Here is a 22,394-nt window from a genome sequence, read left to right on the forward strand (position 1 = left end):
TATATCTACAATGGAATATTATTCAGCCATGAAAAAGAAGGAAACCCTGCTATTTGCAACAACATGGTTTGATCTTGAGGACCATCTATGTACCTTATGCCTAATATTTTGTCTCAGTCTAAACCTCCTCTGAGCTCGATTCAGATATCTGACCACTTTCATCTCCACTTGACATCTCCACTTGGTCATCTAATTGGCATCTCAAACTTAAAGTGTTCAATGCGAACTGATTTCTCTCCCAATCCTGCACCTCCTGTAGTCTTTACTGCCTCAGTTAAGGGTAACTCCATTTACCCAGCTGCCTAGGCCAAAACACCTTGGAGTCATCTTGGATACCTCCCATTCTGTCACATTCTACATTCAAGATATCAACAGATCGTGTCTGGTTTATCTTCAAAACATATTCAGAATCTAACCACTTCTTGCCACCCCCACTGCTATCACCCTGGTCCAAGCCAGCATCATCTCTTGCCTGGATTACTGCAAAGGCCTCCTAATTGAGCCTCATGCTTGCATCCCTTGTGGAGGGTTCTCCACACAACAGCCAGAGTCAGACTTTCAGTCTTTGCTCAGACATTTGCAATGCTTCCCATCTCATTCAGTCCTTTCACTGCCTCCAAGAACCTGCTCCAAGGTCTATGTTACCTCTGACCAAACATCCAACCGTACACCTTGGCCATTGTGTTCTAGCCCAGTGGCCTCTTTGCTTTTCTTCTGACACATCACACTTCCACCTCAGGATATTTGCACCTGCTATTCTCCTGACTGCATGGCTTTTCCTCCCCTCCTTCAGTTTCTGCTCAGCGAGTCCTTCCCTTAACATTTGGGTAATATCAGCCCTTCTGTGTTGGTTTTAAAATACCTCCAGGGGACATCCCTGGTGGCGCAGTGGTTAAGACTCCAAGCTCCCAATGCAGGGGGCCCAGGTTCGATGCCTGGTCAGGGAACTAGATCCCACATGCATGCTTCAACTAAGAGTTCACATGCCGCAACTAAGAAGCCAGCGAGCCGCAACTAAGGAGCCCACCTGCTGCAACTAAGACCCAACACAACCAAATAAATAAATAAATAAAATGAAATACCTCCATATAATTTTTTATACTCTTCCCTTTAACAAGTGAAGCCTAATTCCGTTCCCCTTGAATGCAGGCTGGACTTAGTTATGTACTTTTAACAACTAATATATGGCAGAAGTGACAGTGTGAGACTTCTAAAACTAGGCCATAAAAAGCACTCTTCCCTCTTTAGTCACTCTCTCCGGGGGAAACCAACTGCCATGTTGGGAGGACACTCTGGTATGAGGTCCTCTCCCATGGAGAGGCCCACCTAGGGAGAACAGCCTCCTGCCAACAGAGCATGTGAGCAAAGTGGATCTTCCAGTCCCAGTCAAATCTTCAGATGACTGCAGCCCTAGCCAACATGTTTACTACAACCTCATGAAAGACACCACCACTCATCTAAGCCACTCTCGAATTCCCAATCCACAGAATTGTGAAAACATAGATGTTTTTTCAAGCTTCTAAGTTTGAGTGTAATTTGTTGCACAGCAATAGGTAACTAATGGCACCCTTCCCTTTCTATTCCCCCCAACTCAGATTTATTTTTCTACATTTTACTTATCACCATGTGACACAATATACATTTCCCCCACTGGAATTATGCCATTATAATAAGGACTTTGTTTTATTTACTCCTGTGTCCAACAGTGCCTTGCATAAAGTAAGTGCTCAGTAAGTATGTGTTGGATTAATGGATGTCTAGGTCAGTCTGTCTGTCTCTGTGAGGTATAGGATCAGAGGGGGCTATGTGTGGGTTTGAGACAGCCTTTCCTCTTCACAGATGGAGAGGGAGAGAAACCAGGTTCCAGTCAGGTTATTCCTTCCCCTTTGCCCTCCCCAGTTGTACCCTCCTGGCTCAGACCCCAAAGGTGAATTTACTATGCTTGATTGATTCTTTTCTTTTGGGAGTAGCGTCCAAGTCCCTTGCCCCTCTCCACCCCCTCCAAAGCAATCTCCAAACCCTCAACTGGAATGTCCCCAAGCCAGTTCCTACCTTTCCAACAGGAATCTTAACTTCATCTCTCTCCAGGCACTTTCTCTCTTCTGAGCAGCTAGGGAAGCTGGGTGGGGGGCGCAGTTGGGAGGCAAGCTGAGCACAGGAGTTGCCTTGGAGAGGGATGGCAGCAGAGAGGGCTGGACTCTGCCCCAGGAGAACTTATACCACACCAAGCTATGGGGGCAGGGGCATTGGATCTGAAGGTGGTTGGATCACCAATGCCTCTTGATGGAAGTGGGATCTGACTGGCTGTCAGACCTGAAATCTGAGCGGGTGGGCACTGGAGTGTGAGCAGGACTGAGCCTCAGTGTGGCTGGCCAGAGATGGGCCACAGAGAATGTGGACTTAGTGCCACAGTGGGAGCTGGGCTGGGGACAAGGGTGGAGGCTGGAGACAGAGCAGGGGGCTGTCACCCACCACAAGATCCTGGTGAGAAGAGCTGGTGGTCCAGACCAGGGCAAGCTGGGTCTGAGAGGAGCAGACTCATTGGGAGAGGGTTGGGGAGGAGGCAAAAGTTACCTCTGAATTTCTGCCCCCTAGAGGAATCTTGGCCCTGAGACCAGTGTGCCTCACTGGGTATGAATGAGGTCAGGTGGTGCTCCCTGGTGCTGAGTTTGATACAGCAGAGTTTCACACCTATGCCAGGTATCACTCCTACAGAGGCGTGTTGTTCACTCACACACTTGGCATCACCTCCCGGTGACTCTCAATGCTTTTAGTAGGTCGATTCCCTTCCGCACAGGAAGAAACTGGGGAACGGATGAGGGTGCTTAACAGGAGTGGGGTCCAGGGCTGCTGAGGAACAGCATCTCAGCATCTGGAGGATAACTGGGAGTAGGGTGGGCCTGGAGCAGTTGGCTAAAGGTGTCTGGAGCTAGAGATTGGGGAGTCATGCAAACATGGGTGGAGGATGTATGTGAAGATGGGCAAAATGCTGATCACTATTGAAATTCTGAGGATTGCCAGAGGTTCATTATATTATTCACTCTTCTTGGGTATATGTTTGAAAATTTCCATAATAGAACGTCAAATGAGCTAAAAGCCGTGTGGCTTTGTACCTGCAGGTGGTATGTGTGCCCTGCTGCTGGTGTGGAATGAGCTCAGAGACCTCTGAGTGTGTGGGTGCAGAAGTGAGTTCACCACCATGTGCGTGTATTGTGCAAACTGCAGCGTGCGTGCAGTTGGGGACAGCACCTGGGCAGGGCAGGGGAGAAGCTTCTGTTCTGCCCAAGCCCTCCAGTCTCACCCCAGCACCCCACAGAGTGAGTCCCCTCAGATCACAGCCTGTCCAGGCCTTTGGCGCTGTAGTATTTATATAACCAAGTATGTGAGATAGAGCGGCTGTGTACCTTGAACTTGTGACAGGGTGTGTTGGTGTGTGAACACGAATGTTTGTATGTGGATGCCAGGCACTGAGTAAGGGTGTGGGGACCCCCCCTCCCCTGACTTGTGAGGCTGAGAGGGGCCCTGCTCCGGAGTTCGGTGGTGGTGGACTCCTCACTCTCCTTTGCACGATTCCCAGCAGCACTCCAGCGCCCTCTCCCCCCCACCCCCGAATCTGGCTGTATGGAGGGTGGGAGACACCTGTTGGGGGGCTGGAAGCGTCAGAGCCCACCGGGGCCTCTTCCGCTGCGCCCCCGCCCGCCCTGCCCCTCGCGGGTCCCGCCCCCGCGGCCGCAGCCGGCAGAGCAGCAAGTGAGCGCCCCGCGGCGAGAGGAGCGCGCGACTGCAGGAGCGCACGGCAGGGGCCCCGCACAGGGAACCGAGCTGAGACAGGGGCCGCCCGACAGGCGGGCTGAGCGGAGGGAGCGCCGTGGAGACGCCGGGGGCAGCGGGCCGCGCCAGGCTGGTGAGTGTGGCCGCGGGGAGCCAGAGAGCGGGCGTGGAGACGCTGCTGTCCCCGTCCCGGGCTCTACCCCCGGCATCCTCTGTTCCCTCTCCTCCTCGGTTCTAGTCCTCTGCGTCTCTGCCCCGTCTCTCCGTCTGTTTTCCCTGTCTCTGTCCCTCTCTATTTACTGTCTTGCCCGGTCTCTATTTCTAATCTCTTTCTTCTGTCTCTGTCTCCTGCTGCGTCGGTCTTTGCCTGTTCTCTCTCAACCCCGGCCTCAGTATTTGTCTCCCTCTGCCTCTGTCTGTCTGTCAGTCTCCCTGGACTGCTTGTCACCCAGGTCTTTGATATTTATCTCTTGCTCCTCTCTCTCTCTTACCTTCCCGGTCTCTCTACCGGATATCTCTATCAATCTCATCTCTCCCCGTCTCTGTTTCTCCATTCTTGTCTCTGTCTGATATTTCTGTCACCCTCCACCTTGGTCCCTCTCAGTCTCTTGTCTCTCGCCATCTCTCATTTCTATCCCCATATCTCCCTGTCATTGTCTCTCTCCCTCTCTGTTGGATCTCTCTCTCCTCCATCTCTCTCTGTTTCTTGGTCCCTGTCACCCTCTTTGATCTGCTCAGTCTCTACCTGTCCTCGGTCAACGTCTGTTTCTGTCTCTTTGGGTCTGGTCTCTGTCTCTCCTGCTCTTTTTACCTCTCTGTCCACCTCTGAGAAAGCTGTCTTTCTGTCTTTTTCCTTATGGCCCCCCTGCACTTCCCTGAATCCATAACCACCTCCCCTTGTGTTGGGGGCTTTGGGGGAGTGGGTGCAACACGCATAATTCTCTCCTCCACAGGCAGCCCTTTCCTCAGGGCAGCGCCTGGTGCCAGCCGGCCCACCAGTGGGGGGACTGCGCCTGGAAGCTGTAATGGAGGCCCTGCAGAGACAGCAGGCAGCCCGACTGGCCCAGGGGGTGGGGCCTTTGGCCCCTCCACGCCCACCACCACCACCGCCGCCGCGGCCTTCCTTTCCTGGATCCCGGACCCTGCAGGCCCCCGACGGGGCCTTGGGGGAGGTTGGAGCTGAGGAAGAGGAGGATGCCCAAGAGGATGAGGAAGGAGAGGAAGCTGGCACAGAAGAGGTGGCAGCCGAGGAGAGCCACCCAGGGACCCGGGGCACCAGCTCACCTTCCAGCCAGCCCCCTGGACCTCATCCCCATGAGTGGACCTATGAGGAGCAGTTCAAGCAGGTAGGACCCTCTCAGTGTCAGGCCCTCCCCCTTCCTACTCTCTGGGCAAAAGCAGAGCAAGGTGATCCGTAGCCCCCCACCCCCACCCCACTGCGCTCTGCAGGATGGAAAGACAGAGACATAGAGACCTGGAGAGAGACAGTGGGAAGACTGAAGGCTAGACGGGGACTGGGAGGGAGAGACAGACATACTGAGACATGGAAAGAAGTGCGTAGGCACACACCGTGAGGTGCAGGAGACGCCCAGAAACATGGAGGCTGACAGACTGGAGGCTCTTGGTGAAGCTGGAAGGGAAAGTGGGAGGGGTGCAGGAGCCTTCAAGGATTCTGAGGGAGGGGGATCTGGGGATTCCAGTGCCAGCACTACCATACCTTCTCACACATCAAGTCACAAGGTCATATTCCAGTGACCAGTGGGGGTGTCCTGGGCTGTCTACTTCTGTCTTGGAAGTGGAATGGAGGTTGCCGCTCCTTTGGCAAGCTGATACCCACCTCATCTCTTCCTTGTCACATTCTCCCCACCCATGTCCTCTCCCTGGCCTGAGTTCTATGGGTGACAGTTCCCAGCCTGTGATGGCCACTACAGCCGCAGTGTGACTAAAAGGCTCCTGTACAGCTGGGAATGATAAGACCTTACTCACAGGGCCTTAATTTGAGGTTCTTCATCCCTGCGGAACCCATCTGGACGTTATTCGAAGGCACTACTCTAGGCTGTCATTAAGAAGATGTTATGCAGGGCTGAGATTCTAGGTGTGCTATTCTGGTGGTGTTACTTGTAGGGTGTTGGTTTTGGGTATTTTCCAGAAGTGTTCATCTATGCTTAGACTCTGTGGTGTTAGTGTAAAACTGATAGTGTTACTCGGGGCTCTGTTACTCTGGAGATGTGACTCTAGCGACTGTTTCTCCTGGGTGTAATTCTGGGGATTATTACTTGGAGACTGTGTGTGTTTTTTGTGGGTATCCATTTAAGACGTAGGGCTCAGTTCTTGTGGGAGTGTAGATCTAAAGGTGCATCTTTGGGGTTTGTTACTCATGGGTGTTTTTTTGCTCTGAGAGTTCTTATTGGCAGGTGGAGTGTTACCTATGGGTGTTATGCAGGGACTGTCACTCTGGGTAAAAGACTCTGTTACTTTAGGGATTGTCCCTCCTGGGGGGTATTTGAGAGCTGATACTGGAAGTAGAGCTCCAGGTGACTGAGAATAGGTGGGATAACCCCTGGACCTTTCAAGTCCTGACCCTACAGATCCTGGGTGGTTCAGGGCCATTGCCTCTGTGGGGCAGCTTCTGTAGTGCAGGAAGCTGTTCCTGGAAGATATGTGGGCTGAGGGGCCCAAGGTTTCCATCCAGGAGCTTTTCTGAGCATCCACCTTTCCTGAGGGATGGGTTAGAGGCATCTCTGCCCCTCATCCCCACCCCTGGCACACAAACATGTGAACAGCAAGAAGCCCTTGCAGGTATGAATGAGTGAACGAGTGGCTCAGATATATCTTCGGTTTCCTCAATGTGGAACACAGCGCCAGCCTGACTTCCTCCCAGGGGCTCTGGAAGGCAGGCTAAGCCTCCGTAGCTTTCTCTCTTCCCCTACTTCCCAGATGGGTGGTTTGAGCTGCCCAGGGCACCACTGGCCAGTAGAGGGGTCTCTGTGTATCAGGAAAAAAAGTGCCCACACCTGCCCCCAGGGGAGAGAACCCAATGCTCTCTCAGGAAGTCTACATTTCAGAACTTACTTACCCCTTCAGCTGGGGATCCTTAATCTGGGGGTTGGAGTCCAAAGGGTCCCGGGGTGGGGTGGGGGCTGGGTAGCAGAGCTGGAAAATGACCTCAGTTTTTCCCCAGCTGTACGAGCTCGATGCAGACCCCAAGAGGAAAGAATTTCTGGATGACCTGTTTAGCTTCATGCAGAAGAGGGGTGAGTGGGTTGATGTAAGGGAAGGACCCCCACTTACCAGGCTTGAGGAAGGGAAACCCCAGGGTTTAGTCCTCAGTTTGGGTCCTCTTTGCAGAGGCCTGGGCTTGGCAGCATGTATCCTTTGGGCCCTCAACAGCGTCTTTAACCTCTGACCCTGCCCCCCTTCTCCACCCAGGGATTAATTAGTGGCCAGCCCACTGGCAGGTTAATGAGTGTGGGATCAATTGGGAGGGTGGGAGGGGGAACTGGCAGGAGGCTGGCCTGGGGTGGGGGGGGGTTCCCAGAATTGGGGGAGTGGGATCGGAATGCCTTGGTCCTCTTCCAGCCTTGTCTCTCCTCAGTTTCCCCTTGCTTCAGGCAGGAAACACCCAAGGTGTTCTGCATCAGGAAGGACTGGAATTAGACTGAAGGGAGGACTTCTCAAGGGGTAGGCAGGGGCTGTGGAGAAGGAATTCCTTTCCGGGAATCTCAGAGCCAGAAGTGAATGCAAGAAGGGTCCAGGAGGGGATCAGCCTGGGCGGCAGTCCATCACTTAGGCTTCTCCCCAGATTCATGGGTCGGAAGACTGACTCATTATCTCTCTCTACAAAGCTAATTAACTCACTCCACGAGTGCGGCCTGATAAGCTGCTAATTAACTGGCTTCACTGCCCCCCTCCCTTAGTGCAGCTGCTGGCCAAAGTCTCTCAGGCCCCCACCGCAGGCCCAGAACCCCTTTCGGGTCCCTTCCTAACCAGGAACCCTCCGTGGGGCTCCAGGTCCTTTGGCTCCCCAGAAAGGCCCGGTCATTCTGGTCCCAACGTCTCCTCCCTGCCCCTTCCTCCTGGTCTCCCCTCCACTGGGGGGTGGGGTAGGGTGGTCTCAGCAGATCCTAGCGCCCCCTTCCTCCCAGCTCTGCTTCCCTCAGGTCCCTGCCTTCCTCTGCTCCCTGTGCGGGGGGAGGGGATCCCGCGGGACCGATAATTTCCCCCCATTAATCAGGCCGCAGCTAATTGTTCGGGTCCAAAGGCGGCAGCGGAAGGGGACGGGATCGGTAAGGAATTAACTGGGGCCCATCGCTCAGCGCAGACAGGCCCCTTTGTCAGGACTGGCCGGCGGGGGCGGCGGGGACTGCGGAGTCGGCGAGCCGAGGCGGGGGTTGCTTCTTCTCCCATCCACCATCCTCCCGCCTCTGGCAGCCACCCCGGGCCGCTGCTTAGGGGAGTCTGGCTCTTCAGCACAGTCAGGAAGTCCTTCCTATGGTCTACCCCAGAGGCTGGCAAACTAAAGCCTGCGGGCCAAATCTAACAGCCCATGAGAAAAGAATGTTTTTAACATTTTTAAATAGTGAAAAAAGTTAAAAGACGAATAACATTTCTGGACGTGTGAAATGCGAATTTCAGAGTCTGTAAATAAAGTTTTATTGGAACAGAGCCGCGTTCATTCCTTTAAATATCCTCTATAGCTGCTTTCAGGCTGCAGTTGCAGAGTGGATTAGTTCTGACAGACTGTTTGGCCTGCAAAGCCTAAAACATTTACCATCTATCTGGCCCTTTACAGAAGAAGTTTGCCAACCCCTGGTCTAGCCTCCCACCCTTCCTACTACAATGGAGGCCTTGGGGGCTCTGTGGGCTCTGCCTGCAATCCCACCTCCCCATCACTCCCTGTTCCCCGCCTTTCTTGACGGTCCCGCCCTGTACCTGGGGCTCACCCAGGCAGGTCCAGGCAGCCGACTCCTCGAGTCCCTGAGGATGCCCGCAGACAGGGTCTCCGTCTTAGTGTCCTGACTTTCTGCCAACCCCCCGACCAGGGACGCCAGTGAACCGTGTGCCCATCATGGCGAAGCAGGTGCTGGACCTGTACGCGCTGTTTCGCCTGGTGACGGCCAAGGGCGGTCTGGTGGAAGTCATCAACCGCAAGGTGTGGCGGGAGGTAACGCGCGGCCTCAGCTTGCCCACCACCATCACGTCGGCCGCCTTCACTCTACGCACCCAGTGAGGCCAAGCGCGCGCGCGCGAGCGGTGGGAGCAAGGCGCGGGAGCGGGGGTGGGGCGCGGGGCGCGGAGGGCCCCGGGGGTTCGTGTCCGGGGGTGGGGCTTGATCAGCTGGGCCCAGCCTCCCACCCCACCCCGTCCGCCCTTAGGTACATGAAGTATCTGTACCCGTACGAGTGCGAGACGCGGGCGCTCAGCTCCCCGGGGGAGCTCCAGGCCGCCATCGACAGCAACCGGCGGGAAGGCCGTCGTCAAGCTTACACCAACGCCCCACTCTTCGGCTTGGCGGGGCAGTCCCCTTGGGGCACTCTTGGCCCCGCCTCGGGTTCCGGGCCCGCCCCTCCCGCGCCCACGCCCGGCCCCCGCACTGCTCGGGGCTCCGCCTCCGGCCTGCCGGCGCACGCCTGCGCGCAGCTGAGCCCGAGCCCCATTAAGAAAGGTGTGAGGGGAGAGCGCCTGAACTTTGAGGGTCTCGGAGACCTAGGGGGAGGCTGAGATATAGGGAACATTAAAACGTGGAAACTCTGAGGTGTGGGAACATCGAAGTATGGGGACAGTAAGAACTGACAGGGCACTGAGGTTTGGTGCATGCTTAGGTTTAGGGGTCCTTGGGAGCTCTGGGTTATGGGTTACTGCGGTGTGGGCCTGAAGCTCAGGAAAAGGTACTTTATCCAGAGCAGCTTCATTCAACACCAGGGATCCTATTTGCATGTGGTTTATGCCTCCTGTTTTTCCTGGCTTATTTAACAACCGAAAGCAAGGAAATCCCCCAAACTGTCTGGGACAAACCTAGTCAGATATATTGGCCTTCTGGGGCTCTCCAGCTTCAGAGCCTCTATTCGGAGACTGGAAGGGAGGGGAGATTGAACTTGGTGCTTGAGCTTGGATGACCTCCCTTGGTCCCAGGCCTGTGGGGAGAACCAGATGCAGAGACAGGGTTGGTTGGGTCAGGGGAGCTAAATGACCTGTTTTTTCAGAGGAGAGCAGAATTCCAACCCCTCGACTGGCACTGCCTGTGGGCCTAGCCTTTGGACCTGCACGTGAGAAGGTGGCACCAGAGGAGCCCCCAGAGAAGAGGGCTGTGCTGATGGGGCCCATGGACCCACCTCGACACGGCGCACCCCCCAGTTTCCTGCCCCGTGGCAAGGTTCCCTTGAGGGGTGAGGAGGGGCTTGTTGCTGAGAGGGCTTAGGGCCTGTACAATGAGGGAGGACAGACCCATCACCCCATAGGCATTGGAGGTGGGGCAGATAGATCCCTCAGTAGACAACTCTGTGATTACAGGTGTGGGGCGGAATTGGAATGGGGGCTCTCTATAGGGATGGAGGGGGGAGCTTGTAAGTCTGAAGTCTGATTCCCCAAAATGTGACTCCCCTGCCCCCTCCTGGACAGAAGAGCAATTGGATGGGCCTCTCAATCTGGCAGGCAGTGGTATCAGCAGTATCAACATGGCCCTAGAGATCAACGGGGTGGTCTACACTGGTATGGGTACTGCAGGCTGTCTATACTGGCATGAGGTCAGGGGTATTTACACTGGCATGGGGATTTTAGACTTTTTCTACTAGCATGAGGTTCAGAGATATCCAAACTTGCATGGGTAACATGGGGTTCAGGGGATTGCTACACTGGCATGGATTAAAGGGGGTGTCTACATGGCATGGGATCCAAGGCATGACCTCTCTGGCATGAATACCATGGGATGTCTTGTCATGGGCCTATGTATCAGTGTAAATATTTCTTGTTTAGTTGTTGGAGGGTATCTGTATTGGCACAGGAGTCTCTAACTGACTCGAGGGGCTTTTCGTCATTGGTTACGGCAGGGCTCTGTGTGTGGTGTTCTAGCAATCAGGACACTGACTTTTTTTTTCCCTCTTCTGTTTCTTTGCCTCGCCTTTTTCTGCTTGTGTTTTCCCTCTACCATCTCCTCACCCCTTTGCCAGGCGTCCTCTTTGCCCGTTGCCAGCCCGTGCCAGCTTCCCAGGGCCCAGCCAACCCTGCACCCCCACCCCTGATGGGGCCCCCTTCCAGCGCCTCACCCTGAGAGCTCACACCTGAAATTGAGAGTCCCAACCCCATTGCTGAGGGGGGGAGGAGACACCCCTCCAACCCATTCTTCCAAGGTGCCCATTCTAGGACCTGGGAATGGCCACTCCCCCCCTCAACCATGCCATGTGGACTTGAAGCCAAAGAGATTTCTTCTGATGTTACATCTACCTCATTGCAAAAGGAGGGCATCTCCTCCCTGGCCAACTCCAGCAGCATCTACCAAAGAGTTCTTACCCCGGTAACCCCCATCATCTCCTCATGTGCTCCCTTGTGTCAATATCATCTCTAGGACTCCACCTCTTCAAGTCAGACCTGCTTCTCTTCAGGAGCCAGGTGAAGGGTTGAGTTGGGGTGTTGTGAAGATGTCCCTCAGGTCACATCTGCATAATAAAGCTGCGGTCCCTCCCTCTCCAGTGCCTCCTTTCCTTCTTGTTTGGGCCTGTGGGTCGGGGAGGAATTATGTGGTATGCACAGGCTGTGTTGGGCCAGGGGTTCTCAGAGAAGACAGAATAGCAAAGGCCATGAGTAGGAGAGCTCAGTCTCATGAATCAGACTGCCTGAGTTCAAATCCCGATTCTGCCACTACACTGTTGAGTGTCCTTGGCACGACACTTAATCGCTTGAACCTTAGAAGACTCCAACTTGAACCTTAGGAAGACTCACGGGGCTTCCTACTATTCTATGGGAATGGACCAATCTTAGAATAATGGGTATATTTATATATGCAACCTCGGAGAATGGGGTAGGGAAACCTCTTTGGTACCCTGGAATTTGGTACCCTGGAATAAAGGCAAAGTTTGTTTTGACGAGCAGGGGCTGGAAGTTAAGGTAGAGCCTGACGGGTAGCCGTCGCCTAGGTTACTAGACAGCTTTTGACAACTTTCGTCGGCCCTGCCTGCCGCTTCCGGCATCGAAGGGCTGAATCGTGGCATCACTTCCTGTATGCAGGGGAGCCCATCCACTCGGATTGGCCCGCCTTCTCTATTTGGACGGACGTCCCGCCCTCTGGCTGTTCCTGGCTGAGGCGGAGCGGCGGGAGCTATGGCGGCTGTGACAGATGTGCAGCGGCTACAGGCCCGTGTGGAGGAGCTGGAGCGCTGGGTGTACGGGCCGGGCAGGTCTCGCGGCTCGCGGAAGGTGAGCTATCTGGGGTCCAATGGTCCCTCTCTGGGGCAAAGCAACAGCCGTCTGCTGGCCTGGTCCTCGAGATGGATGCTACCGCTCCAGAGTCCCGTTGCCCGCAGCCCGACCTTTGAAATAACAAAGGTTCGAGACCTCCCGGAGCATATCGGGCCCTCGGAGGCCATTCCCACGGAGGGCACTGTGAGTCTGAGGTGGGCTCACTGTGGAGACTCCGCCTTTGCCCTCGCGGGGTAGTTGGGGAGACCTGACACATTCGAGAAACTGACTAATCAGAGTTTCAGTAAGAGCTGAAGCCCGGAAGGGCCGTTGTGGAGCCCTGCGTAATTGCTAAGTGAATTGTGTAAAGAGAGGTCCATAGGACCCCAAAAGAGGCAGACCGGAGGTGGCTAAAGAAGGCTTCAGGGGGTTAGAGGTGTGGTCTCGGAGGGCCGGGATTAGGAGGGGAAGGGATTGGGTACTGAGTGTTCAGATATGGACTGGCACTCCTTCCCACCAGTGACTGAATTTTGACAAGTGTGCAGCTCAGTTTCCCTTCCATCCCCTTTTTAACTATGGAAAGACTTTTCACTGAAGGTGGAGTGTCAGGCACACCCTGGAGTTGAGTGCCTCAGAGGTAATGATGTCTGTTTGTACACTTCTTGTGGAATTAGTTGTCACTAACAGATTGTGTCCCATGTGAGAACTGACTTCTCAGAACATTCTCTCCCTTTCACATCTATGACGCAAATCCTCCTGATTTTCCTCCTACGTCTCTGGCTGCTTCTACGCAGTCTTATTTGCCTCCCCATATATCTGACCCTTGAATATTGTCATTCCTTACCCTCTAACCTAAAACCTGTGTGATATCATACACTTCCGTAGCCTCTCCCTCTATTCAACCCTTTAATATTGGAATTCCTCATCCTCTACCCTTAAAGCCTAGGTAGGTTCATCCAAGAGGAGGAATCAGGGAATAGATAGTATATGCTAGTGCCCCATAAACTCTAAAGTAATTCATCACCTCCCCAGTCACACTTGAAACTCCCCAAGGAGTACATGATTATCTCCCCCTTCACACTGAGGATTCCCGGAAGGTAGGGTTGAATCTCTTTTAATACTAGAGAAGGGGACGATAGCTGGGACAAGGAGGTTTGGGAGTCTGAGGGAATGAGGGTTCCTTATGTCTTCCAAGACTTGAGCCAAGTGGTAAATCATGGAATTAACTTCCACTCCCCCAATAGGTGGCCGATGGCCTGGTCAAGGTGCAGGTGGCTTTGGGGAACATCGCCAGCAAGAGGGAGAGGGTGAAGATTCTGTACAAAAAGAGTAAGTGCTTCCATGAGGTGTCTGCCTGTTCTCCTTCCCAAGCCTGTGCTTCCTGGTTCCCTGCCCAGGCTCTTCAGCCTAGTAGGTCACTAGAGTTGCCCTTTGGGGATAACAGGTGAAGACATTGCCCTGATGAAATGGTGAATTGGGGTGTGCTTTCTACTTTGTGGTGAAACCCCAAGCCCATGGCAATGTCCTAAGTTATGGGATAAGAGCTCTGCCTGAAAGGTCCCCTGGGGGAAGGAGGGACGAGGGGTATGCAATTTCCACAGGCAAGGTTCAGAGGCAGGAAAGAAATCAGGCACTGAGAGCCCCAGTCTTGGCTCAACCAGCCCTTTTTGATTATGTCAGAGCTAGCAACCTGTTGAGGAACTAGAAATCAGATAAAGCTCTGGCATGTCTTGGTGGCACTGAGGGGCAAGGTGCCTTCCAGCCTTGAGGATAGATCAGTGGGAATGCTGAGGGCCCCAGGGTTTTAAAGTTTGAGGCTGGCCAGCAGGTGATCAGAGGGTAGAGACAGGGAAGTGGGGATAGGGGCCCTGGTGGAGGCCTGCTGGATGCTGAGGGTGTCAGCTCCTCACTCAAGGGTCTCCCCAAGGCTGACACCTCCCCTAATATCCCTCACAAGACAGATCCCCACTCCCCAACCTTATTCCATTTTCCATCTTGCTACTTTTCTAGTTGAAGACCTGATCAAATACCTGGATCCTGAGTACATTGACCGCATTGCCATACCTGATGCCTCTAAGCTGCAGTTCATCTTAGCAGGTAGTGCTGGACAGTATGTGCATATGCATCTGGGGATGTGGATTGTGGGGGAAGTCGGGCACAGAGATAGCTTCCCTGCCCGCCCTCTCCTGGATACAGCCCTGGAAGCTGCTTTCTGGAATCTGGCCTGGTTCTGGACTGAGGCTGGAGGTGGTCCTGTGGTCCTCTAGTAGGCACTGGGTACAGTATACTTCAGAGCCAGCTGCAGACCATGGTGCCTGCCACAGTGGAAGCTACTCCGGTATTCTATCTATGGCCTGCCTCTAGGATTTTCCTTCGGAACCTTCCTTACTTCTGCTCAGTAGACATAGGAGCTTCTAAGAAAGGGTAGGGGCAGAGAGCATTGCATTTGGGAGAGGCGAGGTTATAGGCATGAGTTTCAACATCTTTCTTTCATGTGAGAAAGCGCTGGGATTTCAGAATTCTAGGCAGGAACTATTGTCTTAGCAATGTCTGCTTATCAGTTAGTTAGCCACTCCACGAGGTATGGTTTGCCAAGCACCTGTGTTTATTCATGCATTCAAAAGTGATCATCTACTGTGATCCAGACTATCCTAGGTGTGAGGTATACAATGGCGAACCAGAACATACCTGAGCCACTGCTGTGGCTTAGACACCAAGTTCAGGAGGTCTTCTCCTGCTCCGATTATTATTTTCTTTAATTAATTAATTTATTTATTTTTGGCTGCGTTGGGTTTTCATTGCTGCGCGTGCACTTTCTCTAGTTGCGGTCGCTTCTCTTGTTGCGGAGCATTGGCTCTAGGCGCACGGGCTTCAATAGTTGTGGCACGCAGGCTCAGTAGTCGTGGCGCACGGGCTTAGTTGCTTTGCGGCATCGTCTCCCAGACCAGGGCTCGAACCCGTGTCCCCTGAGTTGGCAAGCGGATCCTTAACCACTGTGCTACCAGGGAGGTCCCTCCTGCACTGATTCTTAAGTCCAGCCTCTCCATGCCTCCCTGTCGCCACTGCCTCAGTGTTCATCCCCTTGTACATGAATAGTTGCAGTCTCCTAAGTCCTCTTCTTGACCCTAGTCTTCCCCTTCTTGCATGTGGTTCAGTATCATCTTCCCAAAGCACATTTCCAACATGCCATTTTGTTTAGTTTGGAACCTCAGTGTGTGTGTGTCTCTCTCCCTATTAGGATAAATTCCTAATTCCTTAGCATGCCATTCCAAGCCTTCTATAGACTTCCAGATCTACCCTCCCATCTAGCTGTTTCCTGTGCTCTCCTTGCTCCAGTTCATCCAAATGAATTCTTTTTCCTCGACTAATTGACAAGCATTCTTGCCTCCAAATGTTTGACATAACAGTCCTCCCTTCTTGAATGCCCTTCCCACTCTGCAGCCACTGAAACCCCCTGTGCACAGGGTCATTCCAGTCCTGCTTTCCTCACTGGACTGTCCTGTTAGTGTCCCAGCTCTCCAGGAACTTGTAATTGTCTGTGCCTCTCAGATCCACTGAGCAGAACCTGCCTGGTAGTTTTCCACGTCTCCTCTTTCAGACCTTCCCAGGAGCCCTTGCATGTGGGTACCCAAGTCTGAAGTACTTTGTTTCCTGTGGCCTAGGAGGGGCTCTGAGTTTGTTGATAGGAAGCTAGAGGAAGGGGCCTCAGAGTTAAAACTTGGAGAAAGGTAGGATTTGGAGGAACTTAGAGGCTCCTTGGGCTCAAGATAGGTCAGACCAGAGGCATCCAAGAGAGGTGGAGGCAGATTGGGGGAATGTGCACATAGCGAAGGGGGCAGTGGGCAGACTAGCTGCCCCAAGCTCCAGGCTCAGCCATCTCATCGGCCCCTTGCATGGGAGTGGCTGTGCCCAGGCTCGCCTCACTGCCACTGCCTTTTCTGTTTATGCCTCAGAGGAGCAGTTTATCCTCTCCCAGGTTGCGCTTCTGGAGCAGGTGGAGGCTTTGGTGCCCATGCTGGACAGCACTCATATCAAAGGTACCTCTCTGGGGCTGCAGCTCCACTACTCTACTTGGGGAGGTGGGTGGATGGGCAGGACTTTCCTGGGCTCAGGCTAGCTCTGCTCCTTGTCTTTATCTCACCCTGGGGGTACCAGACACCTGCACTGGGATTAAAATTTCCAGGGCAGAGAGCTCAGCTTCAGAATGTCAGGCAGTTTGGCACCAAGGACACTCATGTAAGGCCAGCGACCTCCAACTCTGGGATTCCTTCTGTCTTCTACCCCACCCCTCAGCATCTGTCCTTCAGGGTGCTGCAGAGCCCAGATTTTACTGTAAGAGTTCCTGCCAGGTGTGTCAATGTGTGTGAATTCTTCCTGCCGCACTGCCTAGTGCAGTTCCTAGGCCTGGGTTTTGACAAGCAGACAGTGACTTTAATTGAATCCAGATAGCCATCTTGTCTGTCTCTAGAGGTATTTTTCCCAGCTCCCCCTCCCTACCCCTGATCAGCTTTCTGCTGAGCATCTGACACCCTTAAGCTGTGGGCCCAGCATGGTTGCTGAGGCTCTGGGTGTTGGATTCCAGGTGGCCAGCTTAGGGACCTGGCACTCATCCTCAGTCCACCTGCAGGCTCCCTGTTCCCTAGGCCCGGCAGACCTGGTCCCGCTGGGCTGAGAGCAAAGGAACAGATCCCATGATAATCAAAGCTTCCTTTACTTGGCCCTGCTCACAGCCCTGGGGTGGGTGTATGGGGCAACTCTGGGAACCCCAGGGTTTTGTCTTCTTCTAGGGGCCTGCATCTTCCCCTCCCCTTTGGGTCCTAGAGTAAGACTGAGGTGGGCAGGGAGTCCCACCACCACGTCCAGAAGCAGTGGTCGATGAAGCTGGCGTTTGTTTAGCTTCTCCACTCAATACTCTAATCCTACCGAAGACCTAATAGACTATTGAGCAGTCCCGGGGGAAGGCACAAGCATCACTAGGCAGTGTGCGTTGTGTTTTACAGCCGTTCCTGAGCATGCCGCCCACCTGCAGCGCTTGGCCCAGATCCACATCCAGCAGCAGGTATGGGAGGGGAGAGGCCTGGAGGGGAAAGTAGAGGTGGTGAGGCTCCTAGTCCCCACCCCTGCCTCCTGGGGAAGCAGCCTCAGGCCTCCCTGATGTCAGCTTCCGGGGGAATTTAGGGTTTATCCTTTGTCTTCCATCTGCCTTCCAGAAGGGAAGGGATTTGCCTACGGTCACATCCAGGTCTCCTGCCTCCCAGAGTAGGGCTACCCGGAGGTATCAGATTGATGTTGGGAGGTACCCATGAATTCCTGGGGATGATGTGTCCTTAACTATGGTAGAAGAGCTGTTTTTTCACTATTCCCAGGCCCTAGTGTAAAGGTCAAGGAGGGTTCAGAAATAGGGGACAGGGAGAAGGAGGCATATTCTAGCAGGAGTATTTGCTTATATGTGTGGTTCACCGTCCCCCCCCCTTCTATCAGCCTTAGGACTGCAGTTAGGCTACCCACACTGGAGCCTGAAAGTGCCTCTTTAGAAATTTGCTCCTTTTGGCACTGGGGTTAAACATTACCTTTTCTAGGCTCTGTGAGGAGCTAGGGTCCCTGATGAGGTGGGCAGTGGGAAGCGGGGGCTTTGTCCAACTCCTTTCTCTGCCACACCTTGGCTCCACAGGACCAGTGTGTGGAGATCACTGAGGAGTCCAAGGCTCTCCTAGAGGAATACAACAAGACTGTATCCTTTCTGCTCAGCCAGGCCCCCGAGGAGTGCTGTCCGGAGCCCTGTCCTTTTATTCCATTTCTCGCTCTGTTTCTCATCCCATCCCAACCAGCCTGCCTATCCCCATGCTCCCCGACACTTTAGGCAGATGCAAACCTCTCCACTCCCTCTCTCAGATGCCCGTTCTCACCTTGACCTGTGACCAGACAATGCTTCTCTCCAAGCAGTTCGTGCAGTGGGATGAGCTACTTTGCCAGTTAGAGGCTGCCAAGCAAGTGAAGCCAGCAGAGGAGTGATGGCTGCTTCCCATCCTAGGGTGGGCCGGGGCAGCCAGGCTCCAGGCCCTATGCCAACCTGCCCTTGTAACAGGACAGAGCAGAGGCAGCTCTGTATTTATTGGATTCACAGCCTACCAGTCTGCACTCAGGTGGGGCTCTGGGGTCAGAGGTCTGGCTACTTGAGATTTGCTGTTTGCACCCCCTCCCCTCATCAGTATCCTGTTCCAAAGACAATAAACTGTACAGATCACTGGAGGTGTGTGTTAGCTTCCCGATGTTGTATGGGTATGGTGGTGGGGATGAGGTTGATAGGCCAGAGTTGTTGGCCTTCCTCCTAGTTGGACTGAGAGCTATACTCGTCCTAGTCTGGCTTTCCGGGAGAGGTAAAGCTGTCAGGATGAATGCTCTCATTTGCTTGATGTGAGTGGAACATTCCTTTATGTATCCATTTATCCCGCATTTACCAAGTACACTCTAAATGTCAGATGCCATACCAGGTGGGGAGGACACAGGTAGGGTCCACCTGATTCCTACCCTGTACAGGCTAGCTGAGGAGACAGTCAAGGAAAAGGGGAGGGACAGGTGGCACCAGGGTTCTTTGGGGGCACAGAAGAAAAAGGAATGTGGGAAGCAGCCCTGGAGGGTGACATGCAGCGTTTTGAGAGCCAAGGGAGCAGCATGTGCAATGCAGAGGGGAGCCTTTAAGTTTCTCTCTTGGGAGCCTACTTGGTGCTATTAGCCGAGAAGGGGAGACTAAAAGAGGTTTGGATGCAGGGGGCTTTTGGGGGGTGGGCCGTGGGGGGCGGTGGTACGGTTGGAAAGGAGAGCATGTTAAAGAGCAGAGAAACTGATGGTCCCTCACTCCACCAAGTATTTGCTGCCCCCTTGTGGTCTCAGGGACTGCTGTGGCTCCAGGCCCCTTTCCATCTGGCCTGCCCACCAGCCCACCAGCCCACCAGCAGGGTCTCACTGGCATCTCAAATTCAGCACGTCTGAAACTGGGAGTCATCCTAGACTCTTCCCTCCTTCTTCGTCCGAACAGTCGTCAAATCTACCTCCTGGTATCTTCCAACTTAATCTACTTTTCCCCATTCCCACTGCTGTTTCTCTGGTTCATTCTTTCAATAAATGATTTATAACAAATATTTGAGCGCTTATTATACGCGGAGCAACGTACGAATCTCCGTAGACATGCCCCCGGGATTTTGCGGGCTGGAGTCACCAGCGGTTGCGGCCCGCCCCCGCCTGTGCTGCAGCCACAGTGCGCTGTGCACACGAACTGGTTTGACTTGCGCCTGATGAAAAAGCCCCGTGGTTCGCCAGTGCCCACGGGGTGAGGTCCAAGCTCAGAACTCGCTGGCCAAGGCTCTCGCCCCCGCAGCAGCGGCCACTTCAAACGGCACCTCTTGCTCTTGTCCAAAGTGAAAGCCGCTGCTCCGCCTTTGCTGCTTCGGTGTGCTCAACGGGTAACGCCCTCCCTGTCATCTTCTAAGGGCCAAATCCTCCGCATCCTTCGGACGCGGGACTCCTCCGACGGCCGCTCCTCTCCTCCGCAGGGTTCTCTCCGCCTCAATAGGAGTGCTCCTTGCCCGGGGCTGAACAGCTGAGACAGCCCGAGCGCTCGGAGTCTCCGCGTCCTGGCCCAGCTCACTCTCCGGCGTCCCCCCACCTCTCGGTTTGCGGGCGGAGGCGCCGGGGTCCCCGCCCCTCAGGCCCCGCCCCGTCCGGCGAGCGCGGCCTCGCGGCCTCGGCGCGCTCCCGGGAGACGCCATCTTGGCTTCGGATCGAGCTTGTGGAGTGTTCGGATGCGGTGGTGAGAGCAGGAGCCCGGTGGGGTGGGGGCTCCTGGAGGTACGGGGAGGAGTGGGGAGGTCGGCTGCTGGGCCGCTGCGGCCTGCCGGGCACTGAGGGCGGCCCGTGGCGGTGGGGACCGCCGAGCCCGGCCGCCGGCGAACTCGACGCCAGGGTTAGCTCGAGCAGCCCTCGGCGTCAAGCCCCTGTTCCTGGGTGTCTGAGTGACCTGGGTTGGGGGGATCGACCCTGGGAATCTCCGGGTGAGGGGTGCTCGGCCCTGTCCTAAGGGTCCCGGAGCGGGGGAGGGGGTCACTTCTGTTTTTGAGGAGCTTTTGGATGAGGGCTCTTGGCTCGGTGTCGGCGAGCTTGTGGCGTAGGGGCTTGGTCCTGTCCTCTGGGGGCACGAAGTGAGGGGCCTTGTCCCTGTCACCGCTTGGAGAGCCCAGGGTGAGGAGCACTCAGCCTTGTTCTCAGGGAGTCTCGGGTGAGGGCCCGGGCCCTGTCCCCAGGAGCCCCAGATGAGGGAAGTTCATTCCCAGTGCTAAGGAGCTTGGGATGAGGGGGCTTGGCCAGCGTTTGGGGAATTTGGTCCTGTCGCAGGGACTCCGGGGTCGGGGGAGGGTTATGGCCCTGTCCAGAGGAATGGGGTACAGCCCCCTCCCAGGGTGAGGCAGGCGTGGCCCCCCGTCCTGGGGATGAGGGCATATGGTCCTGTTTCTGGGAAATCTGGGATGAGGAGTGGGCCCACGTCCTAGAGAGCCGGGGTGGGGGGTGGGGGGTGGCCCAGGGCACCCTGCCTAGCATTCCTCTGACACTTCCCTGCAGTGGGCAGCAAGATTCAGACACGACAGCAGCCGGATGGAGCACTACCGGAAGGCTGGCTCTGTGGAACTCCCAGCACCTTCCCCGATGCCCCAGCTACCGCCTGATACCCTGGAGATGCGGGTCCGAGATGGCAGCAAAATCCGCAACCTGCTGGGCCTGGCGCTGGGGCGGTTGGAGGGCGGCAGTGCTCGGCATGTGGTGTTCTCAGGTTCTGGCCGGGCTGCAGGCAAGGCTGTCAGCTGTGCTGAGATTGTCAAACGGCGGGTACCAGGCCTGCACCAGCTTACCAAGCTGCGCTTCCTGCAGACCGAGGACAGCTGGGTGCCAACCTCACCCGACGCAGGCCTAGATCCCCTCACGGTACGCCGCCATGTGCCTGCGGTATGGGTACTGCTCAGCCGAGATCCACTGGACCCCAATGAGTGTGGCTACCAGCCCCCGGGGGCACCCCCTGGCTTGGGCCCCACACCTACCTCCAGCTCTGGCCCCCGACCCCGAAGAAGGGCTCGAGACACCCGGTTTTGAAGACCTGCTGGCAAGCTGTTCTCGAGGCCTGAATGTCTAGGATGGCTGGGCCTTCTTTGAGAAGCCTCTGTAACTGCTCAACACCCCCAACAAGACTTGAGTCTACAGAAGTGGGCCTCCCTGTCCTGCTTCCACTTCCCTCTGGCTTGTGGAAAGGGACTGCTATGAAGAGTGACAGGTGTGGTGTCTCTGCCGGGTTCTGGATTGCCTTCTACCTACAGTGCCTCTGATCTACCTTCTGACAGAGGTCCAAGGAGTGGGTTAGGAAATAAAGGTTCTGCCCATTCGTCTGATGAGCCTGTGCTTGGCCTACTGTGTGGAGGTGGGATTAAGGGAGTGGGAGTCCCTGCTCTTGACCCCCAGGAGCTCACAGGCTAGAGACAGGAAGGGTAGGCTCGGGTTGGTGCTGGGAGGATCTAGAGTCCATAAGAAGCCTCAAGCAGTAACCTGACTGTGTCTAGACCCCTGGGTGGCTGGCTGCTTCCTGTTTTGGGCTGGTTTAAGGACTCTGCCAGGTCATTTTTCTCCATCTGCAGCATATACCTCATTTTATTGCACATTGCAGATAATGCAGTTTTTACAAAGTGAATGTTTGTGGCAAGCCTGCATTGAACAAGTCTGTCAGTGCCGTTTTTCCAGCAGCGTTTGCTCATTTCGTATCTCTGTCACATTTCAGTAATTCTCACAATATTTCAAACTTTTTCATTATTATTATATTTGTTATAGTGACCTATGATCAGTGATTGTTGATGTTACTACTGTAACGCACTGAAGGCTCAGATGATGGTTTGCATTTTCTAGCAATAAAATATTTCTAAATTGAGGTATGTACATTGTTTTTTTAGACATAATGCTATCACACTCTTAATAGACTACAGTGTAGTGTAAACATAACTTTTGTAAGCACTGGGAAACCAAAAAATTCATGTGACTCGCTTTATTGAGATCTTCATTTTATTGAGGTGGTCTGGAAGTGAACCCAAAATATCTCTGAAGAATGCCTGTATTATAGTATAGTGGTTAAAATCATGGTCTTGGGCACCAGGCTGCCTGGATTTTAATCCTGGTTCTGCCACTCACTAGCAAGTTACTGC

General features: G+C 54.4%; 3 protein-coding genes across 8 annotated transcripts; all 3 read left to right on the forward strand.

Annotated features, from left to right (window-relative positions):
• The first annotated feature begins 1,080 nt into the window (after positions 1-1,080).
• Positions 1,081-11,456, forward strand: ARID3C (AT-rich interaction domain 3C). Of its 2 annotated transcripts, XM_027088893.1 has the most exons (7): positions 1,081-5,117; positions 6,953-7,025; positions 8,814-8,997; positions 9,147-9,436; positions 9,975-10,157; positions 10,390-10,479; positions 10,938-11,456. In XM_027088893.1, the coding sequence occupies exons 1-7, from the start codon at positions 4,797-4,799 to the stop codon at positions 11,036-11,038; spliced, it is 1,242 nt and encodes a 413-aa protein (XP_026944694.1). In that variant the 5' UTR covers positions 1,081-4,796; the 3' UTR covers positions 11,039-11,456. The 2 variants fall into 2 exon arrangements, with proteins under 2 accessions (XP_026944694.1, XP_026944693.1); XM_027088892.1 differs by lacking the exon at positions 10,390-10,479.
• Positions 11,457-12,031: 575 nt separating this feature from the next.
• DCTN3 (dynactin subunit 3) lies at positions 12,032-19,299 on the forward strand. Of its 4 annotated transcripts, XM_027088897.1 has the most exons (7): positions 12,032-12,180; positions 13,407-13,491; positions 14,173-14,259; positions 16,116-16,199; positions 17,163-17,221; positions 17,834-17,893; positions 18,085-18,411. In XM_027088897.1, exons 1-7 carry the CDS (start codon positions 12,085-12,087, stop codon positions 18,172-18,174), a joined length of 561 nt encoding a protein of 186 aa, XP_026944698.1. In that variant the 5' UTR covers positions 12,032-12,084; the 3' UTR covers positions 18,175-18,411. The 4 variants fall into 4 exon arrangements, with proteins under 4 accessions (XP_026944698.1, XP_026944700.1, XP_026944699.1 ...); XM_027088899.1 differs by lacking the exon at positions 16,116-16,199 and having other exon boundaries at positions 18,085-19,299; XM_027088898.1 differs by lacking the exon at positions 17,834-17,893 and having other exon boundaries at positions 18,055-18,411.
• Positions 19,300-19,866: 567 nt separating this feature from the next.
• Positions 19,867-22,123, forward strand: RPP25L (ribonuclease P/MRP subunit p25 like). 2 transcript variants are annotated; one of them, XM_027088900.1, is made up of 2 exons: positions 19,867-19,969; positions 20,776-22,123. In XM_027088900.1, exon 2 carries the CDS (start codon positions 20,809-20,811, stop codon positions 21,298-21,300), a length of 492 nt encoding a protein of 163 aa, XP_026944701.1. In that variant the 5' UTR covers positions 19,867-19,969; positions 20,776-20,808; the 3' UTR covers positions 21,301-22,123. The 2 variants fall into 2 exon arrangements, with proteins under 2 accessions (XP_026944701.1, XP_026944702.1); XM_027088901.1 differs by lacking the exon at positions 19,867-19,969 and adding an exon at positions 20,019-20,397.
• The last annotated feature ends 271 nt before the right edge of the window (positions 22,124-22,394 follow it).

This window comes from Aethalodelphis obliquidens, unplaced genomic scaffold, assembly GCF_003676395.1.
Source record: "Aethalodelphis obliquidens isolate GAN/ISIS:26980383/991018 unplaced genomic scaffold, ASM367639v1 scaffold64, whole genome shotgun sequence".
Lineage (NCBI taxonomy): Eukaryota > Metazoa > Chordata > Mammalia > Artiodactyla > Delphinidae > Aethalodelphis > Aethalodelphis obliquidens.

Excerpts from the sequence above, each read along its gene's own strand:
- ARID3C (XM_027088893.1), top strand. The coding sequence starts at position 4,797 with ATGGAGGCCCTGCAGAGACAGCAGGCAGCCCGACTGGCCCAGGGGGTG. Across the intron at positions 5,118-6,952 it reads ATGAGGAGCAGTTCAAGCAG|CTGTACGAGCTCGATGCAGA; the intron begins GTAGGACCCTCT and ends GTTTTTCCCCAG. Across the intron at positions 10,480-10,937 it reads CAACGGGGTGGTCTACACTG|GCGTCCTCTTTGCCCGTTGC; the intron begins GTATGGGTACTG and ends CCCCTTTGCCAG.
- DCTN3 (XM_027088896.1), top strand. The coding sequence starts at position 12,085 with ATGGCGGCTGTGACAGATGTGCAGCGGCTACAGGCCCGTGTGGAGGAG. Across the intron at positions 12,181-13,406 it reads GGTCTCGCGGCTCGCGGAAG|GTGGCCGATGGCCTGGTCAA; the intron begins GTGAGCTATCTG and ends CTCCCCCAATAG. Across the intron at positions 17,222-17,833 it reads AGATCCACATCCAGCAGCAG|GACCAGTGTGTGGAGATCAC; the intron begins GTATGGGAGGGG and ends TTGGCTCCACAG.
- RPP25L (XM_027088900.1), top strand. The coding sequence starts at position 20,809 with ATGGAGCACTACCGGAAGGCTGGCTCTGTGGAACTCCCAGCACCTTCC.